At 41.9% G+C, this 21,620-nt stretch overlaps 4 protein-coding genes across 9 annotated transcripts; 1 reads left to right on the top strand and 3 right to left on the bottom strand.

Moving 5' to 3' along the window:
* Positions 1–29: 29 nt before the first annotated feature.
* On the bottom strand, positions 30–2,593 carry LOC105697550 (uncharacterized protein C630.12). Its single transcript, XM_012420921.1, has 8 exons — positions 2,410–2,593; positions 2,039–2,160; positions 1,745–1,954; positions 1,512–1,674; positions 1,319–1,450; positions 1,088–1,222; positions 794–1,025; positions 30–703 (listed from the first exon to the last, which is right to left on the bottom strand). The coding sequence occupies exons 2-8, from the start codon at positions 2,053–2,055 to the stop codon at positions 528–530; spliced, it is 1,065 nt and encodes a 354-aa protein (XP_012276344.1). The 5' UTR covers positions 2,056–2,160; positions 2,410–2,593; the 3' UTR covers positions 30–527.
* A 97-nt stretch (positions 2,594–2,690) lies between these two features.
* On the top strand, positions 2,691–18,495 carry LOC105697546 (cation-independent mannose-6-phosphate receptor). Of its 6 annotated transcripts, XR_001103850.1 has the most exons (17): positions 2,691–3,004; positions 3,245–3,452; positions 3,536–3,687; positions 3,830–4,107; positions 4,299–4,437; positions 4,541–4,659; positions 4,721–4,836; positions 4,913–5,157; positions 5,259–5,462; positions 5,564–5,710; positions 5,796–5,960; positions 6,021–6,204; positions 6,277–6,347; positions 16,754–16,871; positions 16,933–17,087; positions 17,977–18,251; positions 18,346–18,495. XR_001103850.1 is itself a non-coding variant. In XM_023432565.1 (16 exons), exons 3-16 carry the CDS (start codon positions 3,634–3,636, stop codon positions 18,067–18,069), a joined length of 2,088 nt encoding a protein of 695 aa, XP_023288333.1. In that variant the 5' UTR covers positions 2,691–2,897; positions 3,245–3,452; positions 3,536–3,633; the 3' UTR covers positions 18,070–18,495. The 6 variants fall into 6 exon arrangements, 5 of the variants coding, with proteins under 5 accessions (XP_023288333.1, XP_012276338.1, XP_012276340.1 ...); XM_023432565.1 differs by having other exon boundaries at positions 2,691–2,897; positions 17,977–18,495; XM_012420915.1 differs by having other exon boundaries at positions 17,977–18,495.
* On the bottom strand, positions 6,356–14,317 carry LOC105697545 (protein toll). The gene is made up of 5 exons (XM_012420914.1): positions 13,559–14,317; positions 9,762–10,981; positions 9,313–9,631; positions 8,599–9,204; positions 6,356–8,491 (listed from the first exon to the last, which is right to left on the bottom strand). The coding sequence occupies exons 2-5, from the start codon at positions 10,949–10,951 to the stop codon at positions 7,346–7,348; spliced, it is 3,261 nt and encodes a 1,086-aa protein (XP_012276337.1). The 5' UTR covers positions 10,952–10,981; positions 13,559–14,317; the 3' UTR covers positions 6,356–7,345.
* LOC105697498 (protein toll) lies at positions 18,166–20,915 on the bottom strand. Its single transcript, XM_012420857.2, has 3 exons — positions 19,738–20,915; positions 19,292–19,601; positions 18,166–19,164 (listed from the first exon to the last, which is right to left on the bottom strand). Exons 1-3 carry the CDS (start codon positions 20,913–20,915, stop codon positions 18,835–18,837), a joined length of 1,818 nt encoding a protein of 605 aa, XP_012276280.1. The 3' UTR covers positions 18,166–18,834.
* Positions 20,916–21,620: the final 705 nt, after the last annotated feature.

Below are 21,620 nucleotides of genomic sequence, written 5' to 3'. Positions count from 1 at the left end.
TACTGGTGAAATTATTCGGTACAGTCCAGTACAATGACTAAAAAGTTTTTATTACTAGTCTTCTAAGTACATTGCGTGTTAATGAAATACATAATTACATAAGTACATAATATACAATGTCTGAGAGAACGCTATAATATAAAATATTTGTATACACATAGAAATACTACAATTATCTTTACACAAAACTAAGTCGCTCTCTGCTGTCATGGTCAACGATAACTTCCCACAAGAAAAACAATTTATGGGAATACCAATAATGACGTCAACGTATTAATATTTTCCAATGACCTTTCCTAAAACCTATGAGTACATTGGTAATAATCCGACGTTTATTCGACACTTTCTTTACCTAGAATGTCGATAAGCACTTTTAGTTATGTCTACTGGAGCATGATTTTTAGCTAACACTTTCATTGGTTGCAGAGTGATTACAGATCACTTTTAGTGGACGGATCAGCAAATTGAGTATTATAACTATTAATATTAAGTATTTGCAATCGTTAGTAATACATGCTTGGGTCTGATTAACTAGGAGATATTCGACTGTAAATTGGTCGACTGTATGAACAACAACCAAACCCAAATGTAAAAAGAATCAAAAGTACAACAATTGCCGCGATCACAAAAGGGTATACTAGCACGTAAGTAAATCTGTTAGGTAACCACAAAATCGTAAATTCCATTATCTTTTCTTGCGTATCTGAAAAATAACGCATAATAATCATTAACCATCTTATAGAAAAATTGGTTCAGGTCACGTAATTAAAAATGAACAAACTCGATAACTTACTAATATAGGCTAAACCATAGCCCATATGCCTTGTTCCCATCCTGTAGGAACAGGTTGGTATTTGCAATTCATGAACATCGCCCACATCTAATCTCAGCTGATAAAACGGACTTTTATGAGGCGGAAGAATCCAAACCTCGCTCAGCTGATCCGTTGCAGTGTCCAAACTCATATGGAGAGCTTTATGTTCATGCGCAGTGAATATTATTTGCGGGGATAGCTCTTTAAGAACCTGTATATAGATAAATCCCATTATAAGAACCCATTCAATAATCACTTTTATCAAGTACTTACGTCTCGTACAAAATTTCCAGGTACAAATAATAAAGGCATATGACTAAGTACAATATTGGTTGTGTTTCTTTCGGTATAGTCATTAAGAAAGGCATCCTTTGGGGCTGCTGGCATGAAATGAGTCAACCTATTAACCTAACAATGGTGATATAATTTTCAATAATGAGAGTACATCACTCTAGGAAAATTATTGTCACAGATAAAATATTGCTGAAATAAATATATAGCTACCTTAAAGAATATTACATTTTTATAAGTCAATGTATCAGGTTGAGTATAAGCGAATTTAAATCTGTTGTGAATTCTTGTTGACACCGAATCTTCCTCTCCTCCTATATCATTATCACCTGGTAGGTATATTTTCTGAAATCATAGTAAATTCAGTAACAGTCAATAGGAAACAATTTAATATCTGATATCATACCATTATGTGATTTGGAGTATAAAATATATTGTCTAATCGTTGCTTGTATTTTTTAAAGTCATCGTTAGATGCTAAATGGCCTTCATCCATAAGATCTCCAAGAAATACAATGACATGTGGTCGTGAATGTCTTAAAGCTCTGGAGAAAGTCTTTGCTGTAAATCTGTAAAATTAGTGATTTCTTTGTATTATTAAATTTCTTAAAGTTAGAATAATGCCAGAATTATGTTTACCTGTCACTATCCCATCTTGCCAACCATGATCCAAAATAATTTTCATTCCTTTCACCTAAGATCTGTGGATCGGCAACCAGCAACACTTTGACGCAATCCTTACAGTTATGCACTGCCCACCGCAATTTTTGAATCTCATAGATAATAAACTCATTGTACATAATAGTAAACCCCAAAATTATACCAACAAGAACTGCTTTTCGACGTGCCCTAATAGAGATTTATTTATTTTTAATATGTAATAAATTGTAAAAATGTATTTTAGACTTATCTAGATTATTTTTTCAATCATACCTGTTTCGCCATACCATTTTTAATCAACATATGTTATTCCTTGAAGATTGAAATACCACGCTCGGAAAATAATTATTGTCTTATTAAGTTCATTGATATTGGAGCTATACTTCGAAAGAATCCTTAAAAAAAATTAAAATCTAATAAGTAGAGCTCTATAGCTTGCTATAAAGTTAGAAATCAATGCAGAACATGTGTACATTCATACAATGCATCATAACCTCTATTTTTATATCTAACACAATTTATTACTTGTTTATAAACGCGTATGAAATGCATCGTGAAACAACACGAATTACACGATAACCACACGTGAGTAAATAAGTCTAAACGAACTAAATGGATAAAATTAGAATGAATACAATATTCACCTTTAGCGAAGCCCGACAAATGCCCGCGAATACATTCAAACAATTTATTCGAAATAGGTACAAATCGATGTTCGGCACAAACGGCAAACTTCACGTCTTCAGTCCATAAGTATAAACCCGATGAGTGTAAATGTCACTAGAGATTTATTTCTTATGAAAAAGGTGAATCTACGTCATCGTAGTATGGACAGAGATGAGTTGGAAGAATGCTCACGAGCTGGGTTGCGCAATCGCGTCCTGTGCTGTCGTCGGTGGAGAATGCACTTGCCACCTGATACCTCCCCAGTGGCTCCCTGAGTTGAACCGCCACTCAGGGGGTATCAGGGGGTAAGTGCACGAACCGCCCGCATTCTCCATCGAGAACAGCACAAATCGCGATTGAGCTATCCAGACCATGAGCTTCAAACGCAGAGAAGACTACAATCTCTTAATCTTAGATCCATGCTCATAATACTAGCAGTTTGCTGGAGCTGGAATAGCTGAATCGTGTATGTGTAGAATAATGTGTAATTATGTGCACGAATGTATGTGAATGAGATATAAGGATACAGTCGACATAGCTATGTACAGTTCCCGTAGTTCGCAGAAAAGAGATGTAAGCAAAGTAGTGTGAATGCATGATAAGTCATGAAAACAATCTTTTCTGAGGAATGAAACTCCCTACTAGTAGAGTTCATTGTTACTCTGGTACGACACGACAAAATGGAAGTATCTCGGCTTGTTTTCACTTTATTTCTAATTCTCAGCACTGTTACTTGTCAAGTTAGTACATAATTTAGCTTTGGTTTTTGAATAATCGTCGATTTGAATAATGTTAACCGTTTCGTTTTCACAGAAGAGGACAGATGAATACTGTTCGTGGCGTAATGAAGATATTAATTATCAATTTAATTTCAAAAATTTATCATTGGAGGATCTAATCATTAATGACGATGCCAAAGACCTGATACATCTACGTTTGTGTTCTCCCTTAGAAACTGATTGTAACGGGCAATATGGATATAGTATTTGTCTTTCAAAGAATAATACCAAAATAGGCTTGGGTAATTAAAAACACAGTGTTAAAAATCATTTGAATGTTATTCTAAATTACTTTTATGTTATACTAGTCATGTTCATTCGTCAGGAAAAGCGCCACCTGAAGTAAATGTGACTAAAGGGATAAAGTTTAAATTCTTTGGAGATCGTTGTAACGCGAATACTAACTATACTGTACAGATTATAATGCAGTGTAATTCTTCAGCAGTTCATGAAACTGTCCCTCATATGTTTCAAAAAGTAAGTTATAGTACTAACTTGGAATTTTTCACTTGTTTATACCTTAAATAATATTGAATATAATTGACTAAAATCTGTATCCAAATAATTCAGTTATATAATTTTTTAATATAGGCTAACGTACTTCTTAACATTTTTATAGAGTGAGAATCATTGCGAGTGGTACATGATTTGGTATACAAAAGCAGCTTGTGGTAACATCATAAAATCAAATTGTACAGCAAAAGATGATTCTGGTCGCAGTTTTAATCTAAGCCCATTAACCAGAATCTCTGACAATTATATTATAGATGTGGGCAACACATCTAGCAAAAAGATTATACTAAATATTTGTCATTCATTAATATTTGGAGATAATACTAAATGCCATCCAAACTCTGGTGCATGTCTGCAAAAATCCAAAACCAACAATGACACATGGTTTGTGATATTTGATAAAAATAAATATCAAAGAAACACTTAGGTCTGCAATGAATTAACAACTTGCTAGCCTTTCTATTCTATCATATTTTTATGGAATGCTCATTAAATCTCGTCTCTTTGTTTTTCCATATGTATTATACTTTCGCCGTTTTATGTAAAATATATTACATAACGATCAATAATTACAGGTACGAAAACCTAGGCAATGTAGATTCATCCAGTGTCCCAGTCTTTAAAGATGGTCAGTTACAACTTCAGTATTTTGATGAGAAAACTCTAGATAATACTTATATCACCCTGTATTTTGTGTGCGACCCTAGCGCTAATGTACGTATAATTTATATGTATATACTTCGATGTGTATATACATTTTTATTAATCAGTAAACTAAAATATCTTCAACTTAATGGATATTTTACTTTTCTTACAGAATACTGATCCTGCATATATGAATGAAAGCGGTCCCTTTCATTACAAATTAAGTTGGAGAACAAATGCAGCTTGTGTTCCTGACTTATGTACTGCAACAAATCCAGTGACAAATTTTCAGTAAGAATTCTTAATACAAATTTCACTTTTCCACCATATCACACTTTTTATAACGTTTCAGGCATAACTTACAAACATTAATGAGTAGAGCATTTACTATTAAAGCACTGAATGGGTCAGAATATAAGATAGCAATTTGCAGACCCCTTCTCGGTAATCCGTGCAAATCAGGAACTGGTAAAATATTTTTTTTGTGCTTACTAAGATAAAATTAAATGAAAAGCATTGTAATGAAAACGTTATATATTTGCAGGTGTTTGTTTTTCTAAAAATGGAACGTCCTTTGGACAGTCTAATACAAATTTAACATGGCAAAAAAAGGGCCCTTTCTTAAATTATACCAATGGTGATATATGTAATAATCATGGACAAAGACGTTATACACTGATTTCATTTTTCTGTGGATCTGAAAGCTCCTATAATGGGCCGCGTATTATAAAAGAAGATAAATGTAGTTTAATCATTCATTGGGATACAAGTTTGGTTTGCGAAAAATCTGTAAGTTAGCAGAAATTGAAATTATTCTTTTTAAAAATTACGCCAGTCAATGTGTATAAATTAAGATCTATCGCCATTACAATTTTACTTTATTACTCTAGATAAAGTGTTCAACAGAAAATAATGAAGTAAATCTAACAAGTTTAATTCGTATTGATCATAATTACGTAGTTAAGTCTAAGGATGTTGATTTTTATATAAATATCTGCCGGCCTCTTTTACCTATGAACAATGTAAATTGCCCGCAAGGTGCTGCAATTTGTCAAGCGAGACGTAATCCGACAGGGCAACTTATCAATTTCACCGTAAGTAAAAATAGTTGAATTAGGTATCTTTCCCATGATAAATAGTATATTAATATAACGGGTAATTCATTAATTTATGGGTAATTTATTTATTATCTTAGAGTTTAGGATTTCCTAATGAGCCTCCACATCTTGGGAGTGATGGACAACCACTCCTAAGGTATCAAAGCAATGTACTATGTCCAGAAAATCCAAAGAAACTGATTTCGACAAATATTACGTTTCTTCGTAGTCCTTACACTGAAACTGTGAGTTCAATCTATATATTTATAAAGTATTAAAAAAATAAAGGTAATGATGTAAAATATTAATTCAGTTCATTACAAATTGTAGAAAATAGAATATAAAGATTATGGGGATTGTACTTACAAGTTTGATGTGAGAACAAGTGTCGTTTCTGAAGTACCAACAACATCCATTGAACCGTGTACATTGGAAATACCACTTACATCAGACAAGTTTTTTCTTTTCCCATTGCCGAATGAATCAGTACACTATGTAAGTTAATTCAATTATGTACTAATTATTATATTATTTCAAATATGATAACGTTTACAGGTGAAAGGAAGGAATGGGAAATTATATGAGGTAAGCATTTGTGGTAGTCGCCATTGCAACGGTTCAGTAGTCTGTGAAGGAAATAATGGCTACGGATCAAAAACTGATGTATTATTTGATCATAGAAGAAATGTTGTAACCCTTAAGTACAGTAATGGCACCAAATGTACAAATAATTCTTATGGTAAGTTAGAAGTAATTTTACTTACATTTTATAAACAATATATTATTTACGTCTAACCGATTGTGTTTACAGATTCACTTAACTCTGAAATAAAATTAAAATGCAACATGACGGCTGGAGTCAACGCACCTCAAATCAAGTCGGTAAGTCTTTTTCAATAGTTTATTAAATGAGAATTCGATTTCCATCGAAGTTAGCAAAATATTAAATCTATTGCTTGCAAAGCAATCACTAGGATGTGCACAATGAAAATGATTCTAGGGTATTTATAAAATAAATGAACTATTCATCAATTAAATGTTCTAAAAGTATACTTAAATTTATACAAAACATGACGTATATGATTTTAACTTTACATAGAAAGTATAAAAACAATGCACTTAAATTGATGACACTTTGAAACGGCACAAAACACAATTTCTTAACAAATTAATTCTAATATTAATCATAAAGTATTAAAAATAATTTCAAAATGAACATCGATTACAGCATTGAATTTACATGAGCATCTCGTTGCAAAGTTTTCAGTCTTATAACGGTTATTTACAAGTTTGTCCTCGATAGGAAACGTCAAGACCTTACGGCTGCCTCGATCAGGCATTTTCTGAATTCTACTATCTCAAAGATGGTAAAATGGAACGAGTATTTCTCCTAAGTTAACGTCAACGCACTTTGAATCACTAAGTGCACCCGCGTACCTTTAATACGTGTAAAATGTAAATCCATATTTCCATTTTCGTTACAACGCAGTTCCGACGTTAACTCCTTATTCTCTTTGGTTTGTTAAAATTAACGTTACTACATACCTTCTTAAGTGGCACTTCTAATTGAAACATAAGTCCTCTTCTACCGTAAAGTTCACTCCAAGCATTTGGCATCTGGGTAGGCTGCTCGATCAGTGATAAACAATCTTGATCCAAGATCGTTGTCGGTCTTCATATTAAATGCCCGCTCCTCCCTCCGGATCGTAAAAAATATACAGTGAAAATTGTACGTCAGCCGATTATTTCTCGTATGTCATGATACGCGCGACGTTATTAATTTCTGCTTTCGTATGGTATGTATTTCGGGTCTCGTACTTCCTAGTCATTAATCCTGATCCTTTCAGGTTATTCCATCTTCAGGATATCGCATTCACCCATCACACCGTGGTGCACTGCATCTTGTTGATCCGTGGCAAAATTTTCAACGCCTGATCATCGACCTTCGGCTTGTTATAATCAACGCCGCCATTTAAGGACGGATTCTCCTTCCGGTAGGATTCGATGAGGATGCATCCGTTCTTGAGATTCCCGTCGGCGAATAAACTCTTTATCGAGTCGGCCGGTGGCGTAGTTTGAGCCGGCGGGGTCGTCGGAGCATTCTGAGGGCCAACCAGGTCTTTCTTCTCGACGTTCACCTCGTGGGGTCTCTGCTTTTCGAAGATCCTCCCCCGGCTGCGTTTCTTGGTGAGCTCTGGCGGATGCGGCAGGGCGTAACGTAGTTTATCCCAAAACCAAGGGTCCCCCCACTTGACATAAGTGTTCATGCTGAGATAGGCCTTCAGCTCGGGGTCCAGGTTTTCCGTGGGTCCGATATCTCCATAGAGAACGACGATGACCCTGGCTCTGCCCTCGCTCAACGCCTGACTATGAGCCGCCCTGAACTCCATCCTCCCCCAGACGCTTTCGAGGAAATTCGGCGAGAGGACCACGACGGTGCGTCTCGAATCGTCGACGGACCTCGCAATTTGCGTCGGTATCCACTCTCCTGCCAGCCAATCGCGGAAGTGCAGGCACAGCTTGAAAGGTCTGGGACCGTCCTCCAGCCTCGAAACCAACTCGTTCACCACGAAGTCTTCGTCCTTATGGGAGTAGCTGATGAACGCGTCGTACCGCTTGTCCTTGTCGAGCTCGTCTTCGGTGACGAACCAGAGGAACAGCTGATGGGCGTAGAGCCAGACCTTGACCTCCCGCTGATAGCGGTAGTACAAGGCAGCCAGGACTCCGACTATCAGACCCGTCAAGGCTACGGTTAGGCTAATACCGAGAACAACTCCCGTCGCCGCTGGACAAAGCTCGTTTATCGTCATCTCCGACATCGGCACGTTCTCGCCCCCGCAGCTGATTTTCAGCAGCTCCGGGAGTTCGGTGAATTTCGCCTGGATGAAGTTCAGGAAGTCGCGGGCTTCGCAGTCGCACCTCCATGGATTCTTGTCCAACGTTAGCTTCTTCAAGGAGGAGTTCCTCAATGCCTCCAGGAATCTCCCGTCCACCCTGGTCAGATTGTTATTGTGCAACTCCAACACCTGGGAATCGAGTTCAGATTATCGATCTCGGGAATGACTCTTTGGACATGATTCTTTTTTTTTTTTCTTTTTAATAGTAAAACAAATACCCTAAAAAATCTACTCACCTCGAGGGTCGTCGGGAGAGTCTCCAAGGGTATCCTCGAGATGTTGTTATGCGACAGCGATAATACCGCAACTTGTTCGTATCCGGGAAGATCCATGGAGGGGGTCTCTTTCAAAAAGTTCCCCGTGAGGTTGAGCTCGATGTTGTAATTTTTAGGCGGACCGATCCTCTCCGGTGGTTGCCTAAGGTTCACGAAAGAACAATCGACCAGATACCTCGTGCGATAAGGTCGTATCCAGCACTCGCAGCCCTTTGGACAGTAGCCACCGAATTCTGGTCCCTTTACCGCGCACTTAAGCGTATGCCAGTGCAACCTCTTCAGGGGCATCCCTTCTAACCACCGCGGGCTTTTGCACGTCAAGTTTCCAGGATCTATGGAAAACAGTGCCTGGGCGTTGCGAAGTTCACCGTCCAGATATCGCAGGAAATCGTATAGGAAGCAGTCGCAGGCAAGTGGGTTCTCCTCGATCTTGATCACCACGTTCCGAGGAGTAGTACGATTCTGAGCTTCCGCCAGGGTCTCGGTTTGGGTCAGGATTACGTGACTTATATTGTTGTACCTCAGGTCCACCTTGATGTTCTCCGACACGAACTGCACGTCCGCCGTCTACGAGTCAGAATGTCAGATCGAAAGCGTGAATTTCACTCTCAAGGACATGGCGTTCCAGTGTGTAAAAGTGTTCCTCTGTGCGGAGGGAATTTTTGCAATTCTTACCGTGATAAATGGTATTTGATTGTACCGAAGGTCAAGTACGCGGAGCTGGGGACTGCTGACTACCCAGTCAGCGTACATCTCGGAGATGTTATTGTGTGCCAGGTACAGCTCCTCGAGAGAGTCGCAGTAGTGAAACGGCGATCTGGTTCCAAATTCGTCCTGAAACTGCTTCAAGGAGGAGTTGAGGGTGAGCGAATTGTGGGAGAACCTCGCAATGCGCAATTCTCTCAGGGCAGTGAACGCCTGTGCCGAGATCTCGATCATGTCGTTCCTCTCGATCTCCAGGACCCGCAAGGAGGTTAGTCCAGAAAAGAGGGGCCTGTAAACGAAATTAAAGGTATCAACGTATTTCCACGACCCAAGAACGTAGAAGAGATTAATGTTCAAGGTTAAAAAGACCAGGATAAATTTAGGTGAATTTCAGGGCATTCAGACGAAATCCCTCTTACCCAGAAATGGAGCTGAGATGATTCCTGGACAAGTTGATCCTCTCCAGCTTGTTGGTCGCGACGAAGAGTCTCTCCGGCAAGAATCGAAGTTCGTTGTAATTGAGATCGAGCGTCCTCAACTCGCTCAGGTCTCTGAAAATCAATTCCGGCATCTTCTCCAAGAAGTTGCTTTCCAAGCTGAGGTTCCTCAAAGCCGCGGCGCCCCAGAACGTGTCCTCGTGCAAGAAGGACAGTCCGCTCCTGGAAAACCTGGCCTCCTTCAGCTCCCCCAGGCCCTGAAGGAGCCTCCTCGGCAGGGCGGTTAAATTCCGCCGGTTGTTGAACAAGTTGAGCATCGTCAACCTGGTGTTATTGCGCAACAGCCCATCGGGTAGGCTCGAGAAATTATTGCCGAACAAGTTCAGGACCCTGAGGTCCGCGAGGTTGTCGAAGATCCCCTCCGGCAAGCTCGTCAAGAGGTTAGAGTTGACGTCGAGAGACCGAAGGGAGACGAGATCGTCGAACAAACCTGGCTCGAGACCCTTCAGCTGATTTCTCCAGAGGTTGAGGAGGGTCAGGTTCCTCAGACCGGCGAACGTCCCGGCCGCCAGGTACTCGATGTCGTTGTTCCCCACTTCGAGGACCCGTAAGTTCCCGGTTTTTTTAAAAATGCCCGCAGGCAAGCTCGCCACGTTGTTCTCCCTGAGGTCCAGGGAGGTCAAATTTGGAAGATGGTCCAGCAAATCGACCGGCAGCTCTGTCAATCCGTTGCTCGATAAGACCACTTTCTTCGCGTTCTCCAAACCCCTCAAATGGTCGCTCTTCAGGGTTGAGCTCAGGCTCCCGTACGACCGGAAGACCACGATTTCCGGATCCTCCACGCCGACTTTGCGGGCCACCTCGACTAGGGGTTCTTCGGGAAGGTCGCACATCTTGAAGTACATCTCCCGGGCCTTGTTCAAGGGCTCTGCCGAGCGATATCGAAAGTTCGTCCAATTCGGCGAGTTGTGGCACTGGACCTGCACGTACTTCCCGGGGTCGATGTTCAGGACGAACGCGGAATTCGCCTCCGCCTTGCAGTGGAGCTCGTAATCACCGTCGTGGCTTATCTGGCAGTTGCAGATCCCGTCGTTCTGGCACTGGAACCCGATGGTAGTGACCGGGATCGTCGCCAGGACTGCCGCCAGGATCAGCGATCGAAGTCGCTCCATCTCGAGGTCCTTCCTCTCACGGTGGTGACCCTGAAAGAAAAGTCAAGTCACACCTCGGCCGATTTTGCGCCCGACTTATCGCGGCTCCCTAAGTTCCTTCATCCTGTTGATAAGGAAATCTATTTCCTCCTCGCGGCTACAGGGCTCTCGGTTGGACGCTAACGCGATCTCGCCGATCTCGCCATACTCGTCCCCCGTTGTGGCTAAAAACTCGTTTATACGATATTTTTATCGAGTGTTCTTTCATCTTAGATCGACGTCGACCTTCGTCGACGTATCGCCACGATTCTTCGACGACCGAAGTACCGCGATAGTCGAACTTTGCCTTGCAAAAGGAGCTCGTTAAAAGAGTACTGGTGATTCCGTTGAGTCACGGCTTTGATTTATGATCGAACCATAATCGCAGCCTCTTTTCTTGTTATACGGACCGTATACTATACGGCATTACCGTATTCCCACTTTTTACCCGTTCCAATCGGATCGTACGCATTTTCACGCAATCACGTCGATCGACGTATTTCCCCGCGCGATCGGTGGCACTTAGAGGAAAGGAGAGTAAAAGAAAGAGAAAGGATAGAAACGGCTATAATCACCTCCTGAGAAGGAAGGTCCGAGTAGCGAAAGGGAAACGATTATCCGCCCTCGATCGTAAAGTGTCCGTAATTTTCGCATCGCTAAAATCCAGAGCGTCGGCCATTTTCTTTGCCTGGGAAAATCGAACGAAATCAACGAATCCTTGTCGGCATGCGAGTAAAATTTGACCGCCTAAAATTTTCGTTGACAACGAGCGCGTTAAACGGCGGAAATAATAAAAAGTCCTCGATCGTAAAGTGCTCGTAATTTTCGCATCGCTAAAATCCAGAGCGTCGGCCATTTTTTTTGTCTGGGAAAATCGAACGAAATCAACGAATCCTTGTCGGGATTCGAGTAAAATTTGACCGCCTAAAATTTCCCGTGACAACGAGCGCGTTAAACGGCGGAAATAATAAAAAGTCCTCGTAATTTTCGCATCGCTAAAATCCAGAGCGTCGGCCATTTTCTTTGCCTGGGAAAATCGAACGAAATCAACGAATCCTTGTCGGCATGCGAGTAAAATTTGACCGCCTAAAATTTTCGTTGACAACGAGCGCGTTAAACGGCGGAAATAATAAAAAGTGCTCGACGAGGTTCCGTACATCTCGACAAAGGGAGGACGCGGGTCTTTAATAAGACGCCCATTGTCATTCAAACGACGTTTTTCGGCAAATTCAATGACCCTTCTTTTGTCCCGTCGAAAGAATCATTGCGCGTTCGCGAAGTCGATTTGAAGACTCGAACAACCGCTTGTCGAATGTTTGCGCGTTTTAAATACTGATAAAGCAACGGGAGAATGGAACTCCGTGAGTCATGAAATGCACCATAATATAAGCTTATTGACGCTCTCGCACGTCTCGTTCGGGCTAATTCAGTTTCCATCCAGAGAAAAAATTACGTGCTTGAAAGTTGGATCAAACGGATCCAGACAAAATAAAGAACGTCTATTGTTCGTTCAACCGTTTAGTAAAGATTCATCATTCATTCACTCGGGTACACATCGCGGACGAGGACTGCTTAATAAATTCAAGGACACCTTCACCTTACCAAACAACTTCTCTAAACGCGTCGGATAGGCGATGTACGGATACGTTTAGATTTCTCACCTTACGGTTGGCCGTAAAAATACGGCAGATTTTATGAAAATCTCCTTTCTCTCATTAAATCGCAATATTAATAAAATCGGACATTCCTCGGGGTTTAAAGACATTACCGGTTTCGCAACAAGTTCCGCTATAGGTTGAATTGCGTCCAATATTTTTTTTCTCTTTTTTTTTTTTCTCAATATACATTCGACCTTATGTAAAACATGCCGGAGATACACATTCGCATGGAGCGACGCTTGGGAGCAGTTATCAGTGACGCTCCGGAGCGTTTTTTCCACCGGTTGATCTCTGCTCGGTGGAAATATTTCCTGGAATTTCGGTTTCGGCGTAAAATATCAACGGGATTACTTCTTATTAAAAAATGTCGTTTCGAGACGGTCGGAAAAACAAAAATGTTAGGGAAGGTATGAATGAAAAAATTCTCTCGGGTCGAATTAATTGGTGATCATGTGCTCGTCGCGAAGAACGGCTAATCACGGGGAGTAGCGAAGATTGCCCGATCCTTCGCTGACGTCACTGCCCGCGGCGTCCTATAGCGAAAACGCGTGAACGAGGTGTGTACCGCGTTCGCACGACCGCGCATACCCGAGCCGAGTAGAAATCGCCGATCGGTAAAAATCCACAAACCCGGAGACTGAAACGCAACCGCATTCGCAACCGTTTTACGCGGTCATTAAATACTCGTTACTCAAGATCGGCGCACAGCTACTCAACCTCGCTCATCGACAGGTTGTCGCGACATTCCGGGTGGATTTTTACGCTCTCCCCTGGATTACCACGTACCGTTTATATCGAGATTTTGGGAAAATACTCGTGGAAACGACTTTTACCGAACGAAAGTCCCGCGGAGCAGGGCGGAAGAATTTTCAAAACCGGAGGACACCGCGGGAATTTCGGAGCTTGTGGAGTGACAAGTTGTTGGACTCACCAGGCACGACTACTTGCTCCTTGCCATTCGGCCAAAAGTGGAATGGCCTATCAGGGGAGTCTCGAAACAGTCGGAACCGGGCACACACGATAACGGGATTTCGAGGAGACCCCTGGCCGCGCAAGAGCGATCATCAAGAGATGCGCACGGGCCGACCGTCGAGCGCGGACTGAGGATGCGGGCGAGTCGGGCCGACACTGGCCCGCGGTATCGGTACCAGGGGAAAGTAGCACGTGGCCGTCGATCCGAGGCGGGCCGCCATTGGTCGGCCTCCGCTCCAACGGAATGTAGAAGAGCGGCCCAAGGGAATGGACGGGCCGCGAAAAGGAAGAATGGGACGTACGATTAAAGGTACATCCGGGATGGTGCTTTTGTATGAAAAAGAAGAAATGAGAGGAATCGCGATGACGGTGCGTCTCTTCTTTTTAAAAATTAAAAATCACACTCGGATACGAACGGCTGATTAAAAGAGAGGAGTGGTTGATTATCCGAAGCCGAGAAGGACGAAACTGTTGCCGGAAGTGGGTAAACGTGCGAGAAGGAGGATTTTGCCGCTAATGACCACTGGCAATTGACGTCGCGGAAAGAGAGAAAAAAAAAGGAAATTTGCACCAGGCGTTTTATCCGTAAAGTGGAGTCGGTGGGAGAACTTAAGTGACCGCGTCACTTTGTAAAATCCGACGCCGCATTAATTGCGCGCGCTCGGAATTATCTCGCGATCCAATGAGGAAAGTTGGACTGTCCCCGATGTCTTTCGTTAAATTGGCCCTTTTTCTTAGGAATATCCAATGTTTTTATACTCCTCTCGAGGATGAAAAATGGGAAGGGGATTCATATTTGTAATACTGCGTATTTGCGTTGAAATTCACGCGGTCAACTGGCCGTTGCGGCTGAAAACAAGATGCGCGTGATGTAACAATTAGTGCTGCTAAGTACTCGAATGATATAGAAGTAGAAAAAACAGGACTGTGGATTCCTGTCTGGAATTGACTCGGTCATGTTTTACTGGGAGTATCTGGCTGCCGCTTGCCGATTACGCGAGAATAACACAAAATGTGGACAGTCCATGATCGAAACGCGCGATTAGGGAGGTTATCACTCGATCGTATTATAAATTATGATTCCGTCGAATTCCCCGATAAGTTTGATAGTGGCCTCCGAGTTTCGCGGTTACGTGCCATTTTATCGGATTTGGCGAAAAAAAAAAAAATGAATCGTGAGAAATCGAAGGAAGCCCACGGTAACGAGCGATGAGATATTTACTTGGGGTTAAATAACGTTTTATCGCTTCGTCGATACAATTCATCCAAATACATCGGTGAATCTACTTATACTTGAGCCTTGAGTCGTGGATTTGGAATTCGTTCCTTTACTCATTTAAGAAAATAAACCCAAAATGCTGACTGTCCGTGTAATTTCGTATACGCCCCGCTGAATCGCTTACTTCCAAAAACTCTAAAACGAGCGGGCAAATATTATCGGAGCCAGAGTACCTCGCTCTTTTTAAGTTAAAAGTTGTACCCCAGGAAAATTACTCAGCGTATAAAATCGAGGGATAATTTCAATCCCGAACCCGCGGTAGAATGCCGAAACGCTCCAGAGCATTTTGGCCGTGTATAAATTTACCCCATTGTGTCTTTCTCGTAGGTACCGGTAACTTTAGCAGCCCCCACGGTTCAACCCTTTCTTCGGCTTAATCCCCCGATGGCTTTCAACGTTTCCACGCTTGGTGTTGCTCGTAAATGACCGACGCGACGGCTCGTCTCAAAAGCCGGCGATTGGGGCTTTCCCGGTCCCTGGATCGTAAAATCCGAGGTACCTCCAGGTGGACGACATCACCCTGGCCAAAAGCTGCGGCAATAAATGCGACCGACCGAGTCGAAGGTGCAAAGGGTGCAATGGCGATTCGACCTAGCTTCGTCTTCCTTTCTCGTTGTTATCGGGCCCAAAAAAGCACCCCGCGTCGTCTGGTGGATGCTCCAGAATATAAATGAACGAGCTCTCTGGAAGTACATTGGGGGACATGAATGCTTTCCCTGCGGATATCGCTCCGTCCGAGGACGATGGGAAGACATTCGCGTCGACTCCTGTACCGTGTAGAGGGGTGCGTGGGATCTCCAAAGATCTCTCTTGGGCGCCCATTTCCTGCCAGACGCCGGACGTCGATTCCTCGAAGATACCGAAACTCGACCGAACGAAGACCAGCCTCTCGTTTCCTCTCACGTGTTCGCCAGCCGTGTTGCTCCGACCCCGAAAACCAGGCCCTAAATTCAGCCCCGTCCACTCGAGAAGCTCCGAGTACTTCCTCCTCAACCTTGGTCCTGGATCGGCCCAGGTTCCACTTCGAGCACCGGGAACAATCGCGTCGCTCCGCGGTTCCTCTACCCTCGAGTCGTTCCCACGGGATTCAAAGAGATTTTCGCCTCGCCTCGTTCCTGAGCGAAGTTTCTTTCGGCTGTTTTTCTTTTTTCTCCCGTAATTCCTTGCGAGTTGTAAGGACATCCTTTCAGGGGAGTCATAGAGCGAATCAAGGGGAGTGCGGAGGAAATTCGGAGGATCCTTAACGAGTCGTGGAATCGATTTTTTTTCAATCGGGCCCTCGAGTCGAAAAATTGTTTGCGCTTCTGGAGAACCAAATATCTCATTCCGGTACAATTAATAAGTAATGCTTCAGATAATCGAATTTTTCGGATAGGAAGCAGGAAGTGGAATCATGATATTCTTTTTAGGGTTTCCCTTGAGAGTCTCTTTAATCACCGAAGACGCACGTCGCGGTACAACTAATAAGTAATGCTTCAGATAATCGAATTTTTCGGATAGGAAGCAGGAAGTGGAATCATGATATTCTTTTTAGGGTTTCCCTTGAGAGTCTCTTTAAGCACCGAAGAGGCACGTCGTATGTTTTTCGACCCGGACTAGCAGATGTCGACTTCACGTGGGATGACTTCCGCTTCCTTTCGGTTAAGATGCAGCTCTGAATTATTTTTTTCTTAGCCTCTCTTCCATTTTTAGATTGCAAGGTTTGACGTGATCTGTAACTCCGCCTGCGAAGAACAATCTCAAATTCTCTGTACTCGTAATATCTGTTTACATTGTCGTGAATAATGTGTTTGCAAATGTTGAAACGATGGTCTGTTTTCTATCAAATAATCGTAATGTAATGGAGGTTTAATTTCGAACTCGTTAATGTTTCAGGAAACTGATTGCAGGGTTGAATTCGAGTGGCAAACGAGCGTAGTTTGTTCAAATTTGACCACTCGCGAAACGATCACCATTGCAAGCGATCCGATTGACCCGACAAATGAAGTTCAAGGTACATATGTTGTTTATATAGAACTGCAAAATCCGTCTTGATCAACCAATTGTTTTTTTAGGCGGAAGCAGTATTGCAGGCCCAATTGCAATCTTGGTGCTGGTCATCCTGATTGCTTGTTTCTGTTTATACAGTCCAGCAAGAAGAGCGCGTTTACGTTCCTACTTAAAATGCTGCAATTCGGATACACCGAGTGGACGAGCTCAGTATTATCGGGTAGGTTTACTAGAAAATAACTACTAACTGTATCATTCCGCATGATTTGTAGAACTTGAAGAAGCACGCTTCAATATTAATTCCTTATTAAATATCGTAAGATATTCCAGTCGATATTTTCCTTTATTTGTTTTTATTCATTCATTAGTAGATGTTCTTTTTTAATTCGGTCAAGAGCGTTACTCGCGATTTGGTTCCCGAAAAAGAATTAATCGTTGATGAAATTGTTTTCAATTAAAAATTCGATTAAGAAAGTTCATTTCCAACTCCTGAATTTAAGTCGTTGATTATGAATCTCCAAAATCATGTAAGATGTGCCATTTATTTATACCTACTGTTTTCAGTTATTTTTTCGCATTTTTATTAATTATGCGAGCATCAGTATTGCTTTAGTTACCTCACTAGGACTCAGTACAAAGTAGCAAGTTTTATTTCATATGTGAATTTATCATAAGCAGCTTACGCCGTTGCCATGTGCTTTACAATTTTTGTTTTACGAATTTGTTTACAAATCAGTAATCGGGCATGTTGTATTTGAAATATGTGAATCATGTGTATCAGATTACGGTAATTTTAAGCAACGTTAAATGTTTATTCCGCATGTACCAGTATTTGCTATATTGATATTTTGTGTAGAATGGTCGTAGTATTAAAATAATTCATAATCATCTGTGCAAGCCATCATTTTATCACACACTGCTATATCACCAAACTGTGGCGTTAACAATGAAATAACGCACTCAAGTTTCGAATTAACTTGCGTATGTGGTGGTGGTCCCTTATATTTCTTTTTGCCGCTTTTTCCCTGCCGTCATGTACAAAATTTCGGAGTAAAAGGACATACGTATCCAGCAGGCTATTAAATCTACTTAAAAAATACTAATTGCAGGTCAGCACCAATGAAGAATCTTGTTCATTACTGGACTCTTCTGATCCAACGCATTGTCAAAGTGACAGCGACGAGGATTTATTGTGTGCATAATTTTCCCTGATTTCGCAAAACCGTAAAGGTCGTGGTCGGAAGTGAGGTGCTCTAGAAGAAATCTCAACATTCCGGGAATAATTAAACATTATCATCGCCGAATAATTCTATTTTTATAAACGAAATAAGCAAGTCAAGATTCCAGAGCTCTCAGTCTTGTGCACTAACATTAATTGCGAATGGTAATTGCTCCAAAGAACATTCGATAATTTTAATATTTAATTACGTAACACGGTTGTAGTGCTAGTGTACCTTTACACGTTCCTCTCTCTTCAGTTCCAGGTTGTTTTTAATACAAGATATTGATGTAACAATTGTACAAATTAGAGAGAAATCTATCCGCGATACGGTACTAAATAATTATCCACTACGTGGATATCCATGGTACCGGGAATGGAGATTAAAGAGTTGATAATCTTAAAATTATATGAAAATTGTTGGGTTTAAAGAATTATGAGATTCGGGGTAGATTTGAATATTCGGGTATATTCGTTTCTACCCAGGCATATGAAAAAAAAAAATTGGCATACTTCGGATATTACAGATTCTCGAATTTCAGATTATTATTAAGCTGTCTGTAAATTAGTTTCATCTTAAATGAAGAAAGCGTTTAATTGTAAGCTTATTTATGTTTCTATAATTAATCTATTTTTATTAAGGATTATTTATTTAATGCTGTTCCAGGATACTAAAAAAAAATAAATTCTGAAACTTTATCCTTAAATGTTGAACAGGTTTGTGAATGAACTCATGAGTACGGTATTTCTAATGTTTAGATTTGCAGTTAAACGTCTCTGACTGTAAAGTAACCACCCTTCTGCCGACAAATTCGGCAGGACCGTGACATTTTAGATTCTCAGGAACAATTGTAAATATTTTCCTAACGTCTGAATCTTTTTCCCCCTCCAAATTTTGCAAAACATCATACAAGAAGCAGTCGCATTCGATGGGGTTCTTGTCAATGTATACTTGCACGTCACTGGTATAAGATTGTTGGCCTCCCAAGAATTTAAGGTCACTTAGGAAAAAATGAGTGATATTGTTAAACCTAAGATCAACCTTCAAGCTCGACGAGACGAATTGTAGATCGGCGGTCTGGAAACAAGTCGACATTAATCATTATTAACAAATGTCGAATAAAATTAAATATTGCATCTTCTTTCCTACTTCTTGACGAGGAATTGTTACTTAACGAATTAACGTGTAACGTAGGAATACTTACTTCCAAAGAGCTTATCTGATTGAACTTCAAATCCAACAAACTAAGCTGCGTCATGGAAATTATCCAATCGGCGAATATGTTAGAAATATTGTTGCGGGCTAAGTGCAATTCCTTCAAAGCCACGCAGGTACTGAAAGGAGATACGAATCCAAACTCCACTTCAAAATTGGTCTTTAGGTCGAGCTGATTGTTTGTCAATTTAGCGATATTTAAGTTTCGCAGACTTCGAAAGGCGCCGCGATGAATCGTTCTTAACTTATTCTCTTCTATGCTCAACACTTTCAGGTTTCTCAGGTTAGCGAAAAGTCTCCTGAAAGGTACAATTAAAAGGCATTGCGATTAATCGGCGATCCCACAAAATTTTGTGAGCAGGTAATATCTCCATTGTGAATTAAATTTAGCATTAGAATTTGTCATTGATAATTAAAGCAGATACATGTACGTACCCAGAAATGGCAGAGAGTTGATTCATCGAGAGATCCAATTCCTGGAGATTAGTGTTAAATTGAAACACTTCATCCGGAAGCGACTCGATATTATTAAGGCGGAGACTCAACTTCTCGAGGTTTTTACAGTCCTTAAAAATACTTTCAGGGAGAGTATCGAGAGCGTTCCCATCGAGATTAACGCTGGTCAACTTCGAGGCTCCAATAAAGAGATCCTCCGGTAATTGGCGAAGGTTGTTCATCTTCAGCACGACTGTCCGAAGCTCGCTCAGGTCCTTAAAAAATCCACTAGGAAGGGCGGGGAAGTCTTTCCTGTTAAATACCATCTTGAACACCTCCAACTGCTTATTGCGGCTAAGCAAGCCCTCGGGCAACGAATCGAAATCGTTCCCGGAGAAATGTAGGCTCCTGAGATTGGTCAGATTCGCAAAGATATCGGCGGGAAGTCCTCGGAGTCTATTGGCACCTAGGTCGAGGGCCTTCAGGGCCGGGAGGTCGTCAAACGCTCCAGGAAGAATTTCCACGAGCTTGGCGTTCCACAAATACAAGCCCTCCAATTCGGTTAAACCGGCAAACGAGCCCGGCCGAATTCGTCCTAGAGGATTATCGGACAATTCCAACCCCTTCAGGTGTGGAACGGCCTTGAAGAAGTTCTCAGGAATCTCGGTAATGGCGTTCGAGAGAAATCTCAGCTGCTTCAAATTTGGGTATCCTTCCAAGAGGTCAGCCGGCAAATCCGTCAGGTTGTCGCGGGTGAGAGTTAGCGCCTCCAGATTGGAAAATCCCCTCAAGTGGTTCTTCCTCAGGGTGTCACGCAGGTTACTCTGAGTGACGACGAGCTCCTTCAGGTTGGGCATTTCCAGACCTTCCGCAAATTCGAGGAGGGTTCCCGTTTCCGGCATGGGACAGTTTTTTATGACAAGCTTAGTCTCGTTGAAGGCCGACCGGAATTTCAGGGGAAGGACCGGCCAAGGAAGCTGCGATCCGCACTGCAGTTTTACATAGTGATCGGGTTTGATTATCACCAGCTCGCTCGATTTATCCCGGTCGCATTGAATGACGAAGTCGTTCTCTTCGGTACAGGAGCAGCCTTCCACGTCGCCGCAGGTGAAACTTTGAACCTGGCCGGTAGCAAAGGATGCCACCAAAGCGAGTAACATCCAGGGTGCTCCTGCCATCGCGCCGATTTAACTAAAAGAAAAATAATCAAAGAATTATTCCTTCCATAACTCGGACCGCGATCATTCTCTAAGGTCCAAATTGTAATTATTCATCGTTTTGCCCTTACTTTTTTCACCGGTCGCCTGCGCCAAGAGAGAGAACGCAACACTCTCACCGTGCTCGGACACTTCCACGGTATTTATAGCGGATATACGAGATTATTGACACGCAGCAATGAAATTTCGACGATGCCGATCTCCTTACCCGTTGACACAAGTGCGGCGGCGTTCATCATCTTTGTTTCCGTATCTTAAAAAAATCACTGGTTACACAGCTGATCTAGGCCGGAATCATTGATCTCCCCGAGCGTCAGAAATGTATCGTCGCTATCGTTTAATGGCACCGTGCGATCGGATCCAATGAATTATTCATCTTTATCCAGAAATCTCACGGACAAATCTGCACCCTAGACAGGCGCTTCTGTCTCGCGGCCCGCTTCGTTTCCTGTTCAGGAGCATAAATTTACATTTTTTTAAAATAAACGGTCTAGCGTCAAATTTATCGAACATCTTCCGCCCGCGTAAATTACGTTTACTCGTTTCCTAATCGAAGCCATCGCTCAATAAATTACTTCCACGCCGTAACTCGTGTTTTCCGAAAGTCCAATTGCACGAAAAATACCTGGGAATGGCTTCCGCCGGTCGGCCATCTTGAATCGCGAG

The sequence above is a fragment of the Orussus abietinus genome, unplaced genomic scaffold (assembly GCF_000612105.2).
Source record: "Orussus abietinus isolate OABI.00-Male unplaced genomic scaffold, Oabi_2.0 scaffold25, whole genome shotgun sequence".
NCBI classification, from domain to species: Eukaryota; Metazoa; Arthropoda; class Insecta; order Hymenoptera; family Orussidae; genus Orussus; species Orussus abietinus.
Note: the sequence above shows the minus strand (reverse complement) of the source record. Positions and strands in the feature narration are given on the sequence as shown.

Coding starts and splice junctions, on each gene's coding strand:
- LOC105697550 (XM_012420921.1), bottom strand. Junction 1,675..1,744: donor GCAAGATGGGATAGTGACAG/GTAAACATAATT, acceptor CTAATTTTACAG/ATTTACAGCAAAGACTTTCT. Junction 1,451..1,511: donor ATACTCCAAATCACATAATG/GTATGATATCAG, acceptor CTATGATTTCAG/AAAATATACCTACCAGGTGA.
- LOC105697545 (XM_012420914.1), bottom strand. CDS start 10,951: ATGGAGCGACTTCGATCGCTGATCCTGGCGGCAGTCCTGGCGACGATC. Junction 9,632..9,761: donor CATCTCAGCTCCATTTCTGG/GTAAGAGGGATT, acceptor TTTCGTTTACAG/GCCCCTCTTTTCTGGACTAA. Junction 9,205..9,312: donor ATCAAATACCATTTATCACG/GTAAGAATTGCA, acceptor TCTGACTCGTAG/ACGGCGGACGTGCAGTTCGT.
- LOC105697546 (XM_012420915.1), top strand. CDS start 2,942: ATGAGATATAAGGATACAGTCGACATAGCTATGTACAGTTCCCGTAGT. Junction 3,688..3,829: donor TCCCTCATATGTTTCAAAAA/GTAAGTTATAGT, acceptor ACATTTTTATAG/AGTGAGAATCATTGCGAGTG. Junction 6,348..16,753: donor ACGCACCTCAAATCAAGTCG/GTAAGTCTTTTT, acceptor TTAATGTTTCAG/GAAACTGATTGCAGGGTTGA.
- LOC105697498 (XM_012420857.2), bottom strand. CDS start 20,915: ATGGCAGGAGCACCCTGGATGTTACTCGCTTTGGTGGCATCCTTTGCT. Junction 19,602..19,737: donor CAACTCTCTGCCATTTCTGG/GTACGTACATGT, acceptor TGTACCTTTCAG/GAGACTTTTCGCTAACCTGA. Junction 19,165..19,291: donor ATCAGATAAGCTCTTTGGAA/GTAAGTATTCCT, acceptor ACTTGTTTCCAG/ACCGCCGATCTACAATTCGT.